The 15179-nt window shown below is 38.5% G+C and overlaps 1 protein-coding gene across 7 annotated transcripts in view; it reads right to left on the reverse strand.

The window, feature by feature from the left end:
- The window catches only part of ABCC9 (ATP binding cassette subfamily C member 9), a 101069-nt gene that overhangs the window by 60993 nt on the left and 24897 nt on the right, over positions 1 to 15179 (reverse strand). For all 7 annotated transcript variants that reach the window (XM_040968394.1, XM_040968405.1, XM_040968398.1 and 4 more), the window contains exons 11-13: positions 10049 to 10089; positions 9141 to 9283; positions 2085 to 2193 (exon numbers count right to left, since the gene is read on the reverse strand). In XM_040968394.1, the coding sequence (XP_040824328.1) occupies positions 2085 to 2193; positions 9141 to 9283; positions 10049 to 10089 (293 nt within the window). The remainder of the gene's footprint in view (positions 1 to 2084; positions 2194 to 9140; positions 9284 to 10048; positions 10090 to 15179) is intronic.

A 15179-nucleotide genomic window follows, 5' to 3' on the forward strand; every position in this document is an offset into this window, starting at 1 on the left:
TTTGCAGCTCTCACGGGCCTCAAATAACCTTCGCAGTGCTCTACATGACACGCTATGAACAGCTACTGTTCTTTCCTGTTCGTGGAAAGTGTATTTTCCATGAGCAGGTCCACACCTACACATTAACCTCACTGTATTCTAGATTTTAATTCTATAGCAGTATTCACCAGGGATCCAAAGGAATGACTTCATGCTCTTTCCAAAACGGAGGAAAGGGTGGGAAGAGGAGATGTGTTGACAGAGGCTTGAGCTAGAGTTCCACAGATGTAATTTGAAGAGACGTTGGCTTTAGAATGTCACTAATTCTCCATGGAGATGCTACAGCCAAGCCACTTAACTCCAAGCTTTTACAAAATACAAAGTATCGCAAGCGCTCTCAAGAATGAGTTTCCATTTGTGTTATTTTCAAACACACAGCTTTTTTTCCTCTCTCCTTCTACAAAAGTCTGTCATTTGTGGTTTGGCCTATCAGCAGTGATGAATGACCCTAAAAGACATCAGAAGTCCAGTCTGGTTTCAATAAACCTGAAGATATTGGATGTATCTGAAGGGGATTCATTTTTCTTTCCAAAAAATTTTCTTCAGTTCAATTTTTTTTGTATGAAAAATTCTTCATACTTTCTTAATCTATGAACTTGACCCCCTACATCTCATTTCCTGAGGTCATCTCATGCTGTTCATCCTCACGTTTTCTAAAGAGGATTGCACGCGCTCTTTGGGAGCCTAGAATATTCCAACGTGTGGCTCTAACACAGAATCTGACTTTCCAGCTGCCTAAAAACATAGACACTCTAATATATTATTCTTGCCTTCAGATCCCTATCCACACAGCAGTAATCCAGCATCTTAAGACATGGTCATTCCAGTATATGAAAGTTCTTTCTCACACACAATCACCTCTGCTAAAAAAAAAAATAACAGAAAGTAAAAAACAAAACTCCAGAAAAATCCAAAGGAAAAAAAAATGAGTTTACATATATCTAACTGTTTATTTTTTGTAACTTTAAAACTTAATGTGATGAAAAATTTAATATAGATTGCCTTCCTCATGAGGCTTTCCAAGTTCCAATAAATTCAAATTCAAACATTGCGTGCACACTTTTCTCTGGGTCACACATCATTCCCTAACAGTAAATGAGTAACATTAACTTATTACATGGCTCATTTTGGAATGTCGTAAGAATGCATCTTTCTATTTAGAAAAATGCACGTTACATTTAAAGAATTTCCTTAGGGTTCTGGCACCATGAGAAGCATGTTTAGTCTCCCATGATGATCATATAATCCCATATGAATGCTGCTTCAAGTCTCAGCTGCTACACCGCCAATCCAGCACCCTGTTAATGTGCCTGAGAAAGCAGCAAAAATATGGTGCATGTCCTTGGGCCCCTACACCCACATGGAAGACATGGAAGAAGCTCCTGGCTCCTGGCTTCAGACTGGACCAGCTCTGGCTGTTCCAGCCATTTGGGGAGTAAATCAACAGATGGGATTATGTCTCTGTCTCTCCGCTCTGTAAATCTGCTTTTCAAATGAAAATAAATACATCTTTCTTTAAAAAAGTATTTCTTCAGGAGTTTTCAAATAATGCTTTTAGAACGTCATAGTTCCATTCATGAAAATATTACCTAATGATTCACGACTATAAACTTTACATTTCCACTGTTGATGTCTCTTTGGTGTCACTAAGTATCTCAAGTTTATTATGTGCAAAATACTCCTGCTGAGATGCCCTAATCACTCACATACTCATTTCTCAGCCTTCCTATTTCAGTTAGTGGCTAAACCACCTATCCAACAGTCGTACCAACAACCAACCTAGAATTAATCCTCGAATCCTTTTTCTCTATCATCTCCACATAAACTATCCCAACTATTTATTAGCATAACCTCAAAAATGTATGTTGAATGTGATCATGTGTTCACAATGTGCATGTACCTATAACATTCACCATCATGGTCCTTTTTACTGGTCTACCTGTTACGATCTGTCCTCATTGACTTCTCCCCGTACCGCATTAAAGCATCCAATCTATGGAGGCTGTCCCCTATTCACAGCTCCCATGTTAAGCAAGAACACTTACCACTCCAGTGTGTTTCTTACAGGACTCAAAAGGAAGAGAAGTTTCACTGGTTCGCCAACTATCATCACCAATTTCATCACTTAAGAGAAACTCATTGAGTTTTTGAACACTGCAAAATGCAAATGCAGAATAAGGTTTAGTAGCAAAACTTCCATCAACAAAGAACTACCTAAAGGAATAAACATCCCCCGTTTCATTAACATGGTGAGTATTTGCTTCCAAGAGTAATTTTTTCTTTAAGACTTATTTATTGGAAATGCAGTTATGCACAGACACACACATAGAGAATGAATGAATCAATATGAATGAGTGAAAAATCAATGTTCTATCTGCTGGCTCACTTTCCAAATGGCTGCAGCAGCTGCAAGAGTTGGACCAAGGCAAATTCAGGAGCCTGGAACTCCTTCTGGGTCTCCCAAGAGACTGGTAGGGTCCCAAGCACTTCACTGCTTTACCAGATGCATTAGAGGGAACCGGACAGGAAGAGAAGCAGCTAGAACTAAAACCAATGCTCTGGTATGGGATGCAAGCATCACAGGTGACACCTTAATACATTACACCAAAAACCAGTACCCTTGAGTCCTCTTTGGAGACGAGCTGGGAGGTTCATCAGGTCAATCCAACACCCAGAATTTCCAAGACCCAGGGTTCCTTGGGACTTGAGACTTCTAGTGCTAATCAGAAAAGCTCAAGAGAACCAGGATTGTGTCATTCTAGACTCCATGGCATTTCCTTTGCATGTTTTCTCAAACTATATTCCTAGGCAGAGATAGTACAGTTGGATAGGAACCTGCAATTGAGTTGCTCAAAACTATCCCAATGAGGAAAGTAACTCTGATTATTCTAACTTCACAAATTAAGAGAAAGGAAGTTCACAGAAATTAAGGAAACTGCCTAAAATAACTCAGCCAGACTATTCACCTGGAGTCACTGTGCCATCTGACTCTACAAGTATGATCTGAACCAATTAGAGGACAAATCTAGACACTTGGTACTGAAAGAGTTGGTCAAGATCCAATTGCACATAGTCACCTGAGGACTTCCTGGGAACCGTCTTGGGTCCCACTCTAAAATATGAATCAAAATATGTGTTTTAATAGTATGCAAAGGTGCTTTCCTAACCACATGATATTCTGTGAGGCTCTAATTTTGAATGGATTGCCCACATTTGTGGCTGCCAAAGGCTCTCCCGTCTTTCACATTCTAGTCATCTCAAATCAATACCGTAAGATTAGGAGCAAAAGTAAGTAAATAAAAAATAAACATACAAGCCACATGATTAGTCCACACACTTGAATACAGGCACCATCTGTGACAGGAAGTGTCACTCCTGATGGGAAACCAGGCAACACCTATTCATCATGAAATTTTCTTTGCTCATTTTATTTTAGCTTGTAGTCAAGTTCAGTACCTCCAGACAGGTCTGACAAGTTTGTTTTGGTGATATGCTAATGTAATAAAGAAAAGTAAATTTAATTCTGTTGCCCATAATCTTCAAGGCCTTCAGCTTTGCATGCGAGACAAACATAACAGTAGATAATATCTATCAGGCTCTTCTATTAGCCTCCAAATTGGACTAACAAGGAAGAGAGCAACTTAAAAGTTTTGGCTTTCATACTCTTTAAAGCTTTGCTAGCCAAGTCTGAGCACTCAGACTTAAAAGACACTGCATCAGAAATAACTTATGACATTTTATTCATTTCGAATTACAGTTATTCCCTGTCTTATTTTATAGATTGTGGTTGTTAAGTTTTGAAAAGATTTGACTTTAAGGGGTACAGCGTTGTCAATTCAATGAACTCCTTCTAAACAATCTAAGCTCTGCGTATTCACATAAAGCAAAGTGCAAGACGAGGTCATTTGCCTTTGGAGTCTCAAGTCCAGCAGCCCAAGGCACCTGTTACTCGATAAAGAGCTGTTGAATGAATCAAAGAACTAATACTCCAGTGCTCCAGACATTTACACAGAGTACATTGATTCAGTTCTCCATCTCACTTTTCTGGTATAAGTCTTATCCAAGCTTTTATAGAAAAAAAAAATCAGCTCACTGCTGTAGAACAAGAGAAAACAAGGATTCTCAAGTTCATCTCAGGGGAAGGCAGAACTTCCTTCACCACATCCAACACTGGAACTCGATTTGCAATGAACAATCATTAATCCAGGACTGAGCTTTCTCTAAGCCCCCCTGTCTTTCCCTTTCCATGCCCCTAATCCTTCCCTCAGCTTTCTGGCTCAGGTCTCCTCAACTGCCCTGAGCTTGTTTTGTTATTGTTCAACATAGGCGTGTTTCTCCCATTAGACTGTGCACTCTTTAAAATGCACAGATTTTCAGCTTCAGAATGTAGCTCAATGTCCAAAATATAATTCTTCAAAAAAGGTTTGATGGATAAAGGAATGGGTAATGCAAACCAATGCAAAGTCCTTTCAGATATCATACAACCCAAATGATTACCGAAAAAGTGAAAATTCTGACCAACAGTTCAGTAATTTCCACTAGGCTGCCACGTTATCATTTTAAATACCTATTTATTCACATGATAATTTTGTTCTCAAAAACAAACAAATAATACAGAGCCACAGGAGGTACTCTAAGACATGGAGCAAAGAGGAACAAAATCAAGATAAATAAATAAATAAAATGAACAATTGTAAATGGCAGATTTAGCAATACACTATCCAGTTTTATGAATCATTTCCTTTAGTTGTCTTAGCCATAAGCAGATGCTGTTATCTGTGTTCATTTGATACAGAAGCTGAGCTAAACTGACTTGAAATAACATACTGGAAGTTGAACAATAAATACTGCATGGTTAAAAGATACTTTTGATAACAATCTATTTTCTGTTAGATCAGTATCTTGCAAATATCCCATTTATTTAGATTCATTAAAGTTTTAAAGCTTTTCTTTCACATGATATGTTTTTTTCACTCCCAAACTTCACTTTTGGAAGAAAGCTAGATACTTTGGACAGGTGTGTATTAATTGGAAATAATGGACTGTGTTGCTGGAAATGACATGTGTGATTGGTAGGCAGGATGACATTTTGTGAACTGAAATACAGACGATGCCCAAGATTGAGCATGCATGGTAATAGATATCAGGGCTATTTTATTTTCCTGAAGCTAATGCAGTAACTCTAGCCAAGCACATCTTCCCCAGGGAGATCCATGAGAGAGGACACAGAGAGATTTCCTGACAGCACGAGGGATTTGTTGCACACGCTTTTTTTCTTGGCAAGTAAATTCCTTGGACACAGATACCACATTATACATCAAGCATCAACAATGTAAATTTAAATTCCTTATAAAGAATTCAACATACTCTTCCAGAAAAGAAAAACACATAAATTATTTCCTTATGAATAAACCGAAGTGGAGATGTGAGATAAAATACCAGAAAAAAAATTCCTCCTATTTTAAGCAATTTTCAGTAATAATGACTTTTCTTCAGTTTCTCTATATTGCCTTGTGTTAGGAGGAGACCATTTGTCTCCCTTACATTTCATTACATGAATCCAAGTGGTCCAACTCTTTGAATGTCATGAAGGCAACATGAGATAACAAGTCAAGCCTTTCTAAGATCCTTTGCCCTGACAGAGATTTTTACATGACATGAAAATTTCCTCCAGTAAAGTGGTATTCAAGGCTCTCGCATGCATGTGAGATAAAAGTTCAAGAGTGTGTGTTAGTCCATTTTAATCCTTCAAATGAATCAATGTACAGTGCAGGGAAGAGTAAGAATTTGGTACAGCAGTTAAGATGTTACACGGGGCACCTACAACCCATTTTGATGGCTTTGTTTGAATCCTGGCTTCTCTGCTTCCAATCAAACTTCCTGCTAATGTGCAACGCAGGAGGCAGCAGGTTATATTTCAGGTTACTTGAATCCCAGTCACCCACACGGTAAACCTAGGTGGAGCTTTGGCCTAGCCCAGCCCTGACTGTTAACAAAAATAAACACGTAAACCACAGATCTCTATTTGTCTCTCCACTTTTTGAGTAAAAAAGACGTATGGTTAAGAGAAAAAAAAATAAAGAGTACTGGGAAGATTTATAACATGCACAGTGTTGAAGAGAAGAGGGGAAAAATCAGCCAACCAAGTCTCTGATCATAAACAGCCTGTTCAACTCACTGTGGGCCAACTGCCATCACAGCCTGGTCATGGCTCCCCAGACACAGAGGAAAACAGTCACGTGGGTTCCCAGAACCAGAACAATGAAAAGGGCATTGGCTTCCTCTGTTGACCAGCCATCTCGATAGAAGCCTGAAATCCACTTCTAAAACTCATTTTTTACAGACAGCAGTTTTGTTAAGCAGATTCTATTTGGTCTGCAGCTTGGGAAATCTGAAACTGAGCCTGAAGTCAGACAGGTTGTTAAACTAGCAAATGCATTTTCATGAGTTGTGTGGAGATATGCGGAGGGCATATTTTATATACTCACCTGTACAAGGGTCTGTCATAGCACAACTATACACTGTCGATTTGGGGACCACTCCTAGATGCTTGATTGTTTGTCTCAAATTCACACTTAATATCTTTTTGATGTTTGCTCACCTTATGCTTCCAGAAAAGTTATCTGTTCTAAGTTATCAATTAAGTTTTGTCTCTACTGAGAGCACAAAGTCAGATTCCAATTAAAAATGCTACCACAAAAGGGGCAGTTGTTAAGTGGAGAAAATGAAAATAAGACCAAAATAGCAGACTCCGGTCATTCATCAACTTTACTGTTTAAAGTCACTTCCCTTCCAGGGTGCTGCCTAATTTGGAAGTTGGGCTTCCAAAGGCAGTGATTTGAACAGTTGCAGAAGGCAGGATAATAAGAAAAGAAATGAGAGCATGGGCTCAGCTTGGGACTCTAACAGATCATGGATTGGTTAGTAAGGACACACGTTAAAGGAAGAGGATTGAAATCCTGTTAGCAAATTCAGAGAGGATAGATTATAACCTAAGATAATTTACATACATTTTAATGTAATCTGTTAAGCCATTGCTAAGCCAATGTGAACTGTTTCCTAAAACTGAAATATAAAATACTAGTTCTCTCAGTAATATCTACACATTGAGGAAACTACCTTGATGTAACAGACCTTATGTTGCTGTAATCTCAACACCCAATATATTTTTGTCTGAATGTTTCCTCATTATTGCAACATGTTGGCATTTTCTGCAAAGGTCAGATATGAATGTGATGATGGGGGTCTATGAAACACACTCAGATTTTATAAAGTTTATACAGATTGCATAGTAAAACGTACTAATTAAGACAGGCTTGTTTATAACAGAGTCTAGGACATGGCAGACTATGGTACACACTATGGTAGCATAATGTGGTTTGTTAAAATACTTGTTTTATGATACAAGGGCACTTCACAAAGTTCATGAAAAGTTTATGAATTAAGAGGTAAGTTTACTTAAGCACAATAATATTTTGAAGTCCATGACGTCTTCTCATAATATGCACACATGTGCATGGATTTAAAAATATTTGATATTTTGAGTTAGTTGAATAAATAAACTTTTTTAGTTCTATTTTCCCCACAAACTGCTTAAAGTACCATGGTATAACTAAATGTGCAAGAAAATGGTAATTATTATAATGATATATTATCTGTTTTTCAACATTCATATCCACTTGTTTGAGAGACAGAGACAGAAAGAGAAGGGGAGGGAGGGAGAGAGGAGAGTTCTAGAATGCTCTTTCATACCAGACGCCAGCCAGCTATGGCCAGGGCAATTCGTGTTTCTCAGCAGGGGGAGGTCAGGAATCCAATGACTTGACCCCTCACTGCTGCCTCCCAGGATCTGCATTAGCAGGAAGCTGGAGCTGGGACTGCAGCCAGGAGTCAAACACAGGCCCTAACTGACATCTTAACCACTGTGCCAAATAATGAATTTGTTTCTATTTTTAATAGTTATTTGTTATGGGAAACTTGAGATAAAAATCTAAACTGGTTGGAAAAACTATAGAAGCATATATATTTAAATAAACAAAATATTATTTCTTCTTGCAAAAGTTTCCATTTACAGAGACTATGAAGCTGAATTTTTTTTTTTTTAGCCATACTAACACTAAAAGCATGAAGTGTACATTGATGTGAATATTGTCTTTCATGGTTGGTGAAAACTTAAATGGGTACTGCTTCAGTGGGAAACATTATGGCTATGTTCATAAAAAAAAAAACTTTAAAATATCTATATTGGGCCCGGCGCGGTGGCGCAAGTGGTTAAGTCCTCGCCTTGCACGCCCGGGATCCCATATGGGCGCCGGTTCTAATCCCGGCAGCCCCGCTTCCCTTCCAGCTCCCTGCCTGTGGCCCGGGAAAGCAGTCGAGGACGGCCCAAAGCTTTGGGACCCTGCACCCGCGTGGGAGACCTGGAAAGAGGCTCCTGGCTTCGGATCGGCATAGTATCGGCCCGTTGCGCTCACTTGGGGAGTGAATCATCGGATGGAAGATCTTCCTCTCTGTCTCTCCTCTCTGTATATCTGCCTTTCCAATGAAAAAATAATAAAAAATAAATCTTTATAAAAAAATATCTATATTGCTTGACTGGCCACTCTATTGGGGAGAACAGCATGACCATACCCGTGAAGGACCTTAAAGATGTGCATCCTACTGCTGAAACAAGTACCCTAAGTTCTTGAAACAAAATCTAAAAAAAAAAAATCAGAGAAAAGTTTGAAGATAAACAAAGTGGTTTATTACTTGAATGCTAATTATGTTAGGGGTAAAACAGAAATATTCTGAATGTACAGAAAGACAGTCCATAGAACATTAGAATACTGATAAAAAAAGTGGTCTATCACAATAGCCAGTATACATCATCTCTTTGGAAGATTTGAAGGAGTCAAAAGCTACATGATTTCAAGCTTCTTATTTTTAAGTGGAATATGTAAAAGAGGTTGTATACCAAAATTTGAACAATACTTGACCTCTGCAAAGTGATGTTAATAGTGATGTTAATGCTGCTTTCTATAGTTGATTCTGTTTATTAGCATGCCTAGGCAGCCTTTCTGTAACTATTCCCTGGCGGCTCCAGATGGTTCAGTGCTTACCTGATGATGGCTTTGACTGCAAACCTCACCACGGTGGACAGCAGGAAGAGTGGAGTGACCAAGATGTGGAAGAGAGACAGCGAAGCAAAGGCTTCTGCCGGCTTCAGGTTGTTCCCGCTGGCATAGGCGTGGGTCACAAATGTCTGGACAAGGAAGGCATCTCTTTAGAGAAAGCTGGAGAAAGTGACACCTTTATACACCTGCCGTATTTCTCTATGCCAGTACATCCACTGCAACTACAAAACCAGTTATTGCCTCCAAGACATCCTAAGTCTTGGATTCCCAAGTCAGGACAGATTTCATGAACTAGCTAGGAAATAGACTTTGGTTAAATTACTGCGTAGATGAATAATAACTATAGGGAAATCCAAGTTCTTAACAACTAACCAGGTTCTTGCTGCTCAATATTCACTGTTCTCTGAGAACAGGCACCATTGTACCTGACATGGATCATTACTGTAACTGCATGCATTGATGTCCAGGAAAGACAATCATATTTTTAAATATAAACTGATAGGCTTGTCATTTTAGTGTGAAATGCTGTGTAACTACTTAGCATTTTCAGCACTCTCCGGTTAGCAAAATGACTAGGAACAAGGTCATTGACATTAGGGCACTTTTAATTCTTCTATTCACCCTCCTCTCCTCCCATTCACACACTGAGACCATCTGGCGATATCTGGGAATATTTGACACGGATTAGAGATGCTGCTGACGTGGCCAGGGGGAAGCCAAGGACACTGCTACACATTCTGAAGTTGAAAACAGAATTTCCCCACAAAGGAACCCTAGATTAGGTCTAACCTAATGGTGACCACAGAGGGAGGTGGAAGATTATGAGGCAATACAAAGTCATTTATAGACGGTGATTTGGTTCTGTTATGAAAAGCAAGAAAAAAGTCTCTTACGGCAAGGACAGCTGCTATGGGAATGGCTGCATTCATGAAGACTGTGGAAAGAAATCAAATACATTAATATCATGGAATCATGGAAACATTTTCAGAAACTTTAATTAATCCTCTAATATTGCCTTAACTTTCCTTGAGGACAAAAGTAAATAGTAGATTCAGTTATATTTTGTCTGGAGTCTACCAATGTTTCCATTTCTATCACTTCTGCAGTTCTATAAACAGGTTCATGTGCAGATTAATCTTGCCTAAAAAATTATTTTCTTTATGGCTGATGTGCTCAACCATCAAGAACACCTTATGGTACACTGTCAGTGGCTAAATGTCTCTTGGGACATCCACATCAGTATGTGTGTGAATGAGTATGGGGTAAGAATCCTAATTGTTTCTGCTTCCAGCTTCCAAGAATACACACTCCAAGAGTTGAGGACAAGGGCTCAAGAACGTGGGTCCCTGTCACTCATGTGGAAGACCTGGACTGAGTTCCAAGCCACTGGCTTCCGGCAGGCTCAGTCAAAACTGCTGTGGGAATTGGGGAGTAAACCAAAAGATTTCTACCTTTCAAAGACAAAATTTAAAAAATAAAAGTTCTCTCTCTGTAGTTTGGTTCCTGGATGATTTTGCAAAAGTTCAAATTAACTCTTCACACTTTAATCCCTTAATTTGTGAAGTGGCATTAATAAAATCTAAATCATTAGGCTGTTGTGAGGGTTTAGTGAGATAATATATGAAAAGCTGCTTGGCTGAATATACTTAAACACCTGTCCATTGCCATTGCTATTATGCTTACATCAGACTACATCTATCTTCCCCAACAGAATTCAGCCCATTAAAAATAGGCACAGGAAAAGGACCATGGCTCAGTGTACTACTGTACAAGTTAACATGGCTCCCAAAATGTCTTGCACCAAAAATGAGCTTATCTTGGAATTCAATTTTTCACAAATTCTTTGAAGTCCCTTCATAAAAGCAATTGGATCTAAATTATTCTGTCTATAGCAATTTGATATCATATTAACAGTGGTCCACAGCTATAAGAGAAAACTTTCATTTAATTCTGGTATATCAAGTAATAGGGATAGAATAGCTCTATTTTCTGGAAATATTAAGTCATAAAATGAGTGATTATCATCTTTAAGATCCAAACTAGTTTATAATTCAAGAGAAAAACAATACATAAGCTTCTCAAACTGTAAGTTTTTGGAAGTCTTGGGAACAAGATAGATAAGGAAAACTGACACACAAATCAAAATAAATACTAGTGGGAGTACTTAAGTTCATATGAAGTATACAAACAAACTCATTGCTATGGAGCGCACCCTGGGGGACAAGTGTGCTGTGAGGAGAGACAGCCGTATTCTGTAATAACTGTGTTTCTGGAACCCAGCTCGATGGCTCAGTTGGCTAATCTTCCAGTTCATGTCCTGATTGCCCCACTTCTCATCCAGCTCCCTGCTTGTGGCCTGGGAAAGCAGCAGAGGATGACCCAAAACAGCAAATCTGGCTTTCCAGTAAAAATAAATCAATCTTTTTTTAAAAATGGTTTTTAAAAAAACTAGAGATGAAGATAAAAGCACTCTGCATTAAAAATTTTTGGAATTTTGGAAATGGATTAAAGGAGAGAATTTATGGGAAGTTTGGCCTCTTTCACCTGCAAATAATGTTATTTCCTCTCATTTTTCAAAAGCTGATTTCTCATATGATCAAGAAAATACAAAGGTGCCTTCAAATCTCAATGAAAAGATGAAACAAAATGACTTCATTTTAATGCAGAAAAAAATTCTGTTACAAAAATAAACTCTTTTAGTAATACCTAAAAAGTTTGTTACCAAAAACTATGCATGGATTTCAGTTATTTAACAGCAAAATAAATTCGCACTTTTACTTCGAGTTTTTAAAATTCTCACCAAGGAGACCAGTAGAAACTCTACAGATAATTTCACAGGAACTTTGGGAATCAGGTCAACAGTAACACAGCCAAAGCAATCTAAAGTTTCAGAATCCAAGATGTCGGAATAGGGAAAAGACATGCCGATTTTGACTGCAGGCACATGACAGATGAAAAGCAGAGGACATACATTCCCAGGGGAAAGTTGCGGAGATGTATGCATTAGAAATTTGATAGAAAAAAAAAAAGATGCTGTGGAGCAGAATGTTCAGTGCAACGCACAGCAGTGAGCAGGGGCTCCACAGGCAAGTACTGGAGGGAACAGCAGCTTCTTGGAGAGAAGTAAGAGCAGACTGGGACAGCCTGGGTCTCTGGTGATATTGCCTGAACTTGACCCTTGCAAAACACACTGACATTGACTTAGTCTAGTGTGCTAGTAGGGGCAGGGTGCCCACTGACCCAGTGAAGGGAGAACACATTTCCTTTCCCCATCCTTTACAGTGGCACATGGCAATTAGCAGGCAATCATCTTTATAACTCTATTAGAGGCTGCAGTGGTTAGAACACAAGACTAAGGGGATTTTTATCAAAGGGTTAACTCCATGGGCCCTACTGACTGTGTATGGTCTGGAAGGTTTGCAGGGTAAAGGGCAGCCACTTAAGGACTTGGAGGTGCTCCATTTTCCCTTTTCTATCTTAGGCACCCAGTCTCAAAGTGCCAAAGGAGAGCACTAACAAGCAGCTAACTCTGGGAAGAACTTTGTTCCATCTATGAGCCATCCCCTGCTGTTTTCCCAGATCCCAAGCAGGGAGTTGGATTGGAAGTGGAACAGCCAGGATTTGAATTGTCACATATATGGGATGCCAGCATCACCGGCAGAAACTTAGTTTACTACACCATAGTTCCAATACCATGAGCAAAAACTTGCAAGATGAGCTTGATTCACAACAACTACTAAAATTTTAAACATCTTGGAATGAATTTAACCAAGGAGGTGAAGAACATGTACAACATTTGTTATAAAACATGAAAGTACATTCTCCCCTCTGTCTTTAAAATAGTGGAGGCGAATCAAATACCTTGGGATAATCCTAACCAAAGATGTAGAAGACCTCTATGATAAAAATTACATTGAAAAAAGAAATAGAAGAAAAAGAAAAAAGAAATAGAAAAGGACAGTAAAAGATGGGAAAATTTACAATGTTCCTGGATGGACAGAATCAACATCATCAAAATATCTGTATTACTGAAGTAATATACAGATTCAATGCAATCCCAATCAAATTCCCAACAAAATTCTCAGAGATAGAAAAGATGACACAAATGGTCGTCTGGAAACACAAGGGGATACGATAAGCCAAAGCTCTCCTAAAGAATAAAATAGAAAACCGGAGGAATCACAACTGCAGACTGCATGACACGCAACAGGGCAGTGGTCATCAAGACAGTCTGGTCCTGGTACAGAAACAGAGAAGATGATCAATGGAACAGAAGAGAAATCCCAGAAGTGAGCCCACATGTACAACCAATTAATCTTCAACAAGAAAACTTTGAATACAATCTGGGGAAAAAAGCCTGATCTCTTCAACAAATGCTGTTTGGACAACTGGATAGCAGGCTGCAAAAGTAAGAAGCAAGACTCTCACCTTTCACCTGATACAAAAATCAGTTCTATATATACCCAGAAACCATGAAACTATTAGAGGAAGTCATAGGAAGCACTCTATAGACTATAGGCACTGGTAGAGATTTCTTAGAAAACTCACCCCCAAAACACAGGCAGGCAAAGCCAAAATAAACAAATGGGACTACATGAAATCAAGAAGCATCTGTAAAGCAAATGAAACTTAACAAAGTGAATAACCAACCAACAGATTGGGAGAACATCTTTGCACACTATACAAGTGATGGGAGACTAATATCCAGGATTTACAAAGAGCTTCAGAAACTCGATGATAACAAAGCAAACAACCTGTGAAGAAATAGGCAAAGAAAATGATCATTTATCAAAAGAACAAATTCAAATGGCTAATAGATATGAAAAAATGCTCAGGCTTCCACCCTGTCAGGGAAATACAAATGAAAAAAACACACTGAGATTCCACCTAACTCCAGTGAGAGTGGCCTACATGCAGAATTCTACTGACAATACCTTCTGGCATGGATGTGTAAAGAAAGGTACCTTACTTCACTATTGGTGGGAGTGTAGGCTATGGAACCACTATGGAAGTCAATATGGAGAGTGCTAAGAGAATTGAAAATTGATCTACTATATGAGCCAACTAATTCCACTTCTAGTAATATATCCAAAGGAAATAAAATCTGCATATGAGAAAGGGATCTGTAATAAGCACAATCTATAATAGCAAAGATATTGAAACAACCCAGATGCCCATCCAAAGATAAATGGATAAAAAGTGGTGCTACATCTGCTTTACAGAATACTACCCAGCCATTAAAACCATGAAAATATGCTATTATGATCAGTGAAATAAACCACTTGCAAGAGGACAAATATCATATGTTCTCTCTGATAAATCTTCATGCAAAATACAAGATCAGTAGATACACAGGTAAATATGTATACATATATATTTATCTAAAGGAACTGTAAAATAGAGGCAAGTACAATACCATGGAGTGTGGCTCTCTAGCTCTGAATGACAGATGGACTCCCAACGAAACTGTTAAATATATCTTGACCACAGAATGCTGGGCTTTCTACCATTGTCTGTACCTACAATGTCATGATACAATTAAATAGAATTATGGACTTTGGATTGTTACTGAAGGGCTGTACTATTGTTATAATCCAGGGGAAAACAGTAAAGTTGGGGGGAAGGGTGGAAGGGGAAATCTCTAAGCCTCAGGAACTGTATCATGAGAAATAAAATAAAGAAAACAGAAGACAAAAAATAAAAAGGAAAAGAATCTTCTGTGTTTGTGGATTGTGAGAATTAGGATCATCAAAGCATCCTTACAACCAAAGGGATTTTTAGATTTAGCATGATCTCAATCAAAATACCATGGATGTTCTTCTCAGATCTAGAAAAATAATACCAAGATTCATAGGGAAATACGAGAGACCACAAAGAGCCAAAACAATCTTAAAACAAAAGCAACAAAAAGCTGATTTTAAGACTCTCTACAAGGTAGTTATAATCAAAACACCCTGGCACTGTTACATAAAGAGAAATGTACCAATAAAACAGAATAGAAACCCCACATTTAACTCATGCAGC

This window comes from Ochotona curzoniae, unplaced genomic scaffold (genome assembly GCF_017591425.1).
Source record: "Ochotona curzoniae isolate NIBS_2020 unplaced genomic scaffold, NIBS_Ocur_1.0 contig_1482, whole genome shotgun sequence".
In the NCBI taxonomy this organism is placed as follows: domain Eukaryota; kingdom Metazoa; phylum Chordata; class Mammalia; order Lagomorpha; family Ochotonidae; genus Ochotona; species Ochotona curzoniae.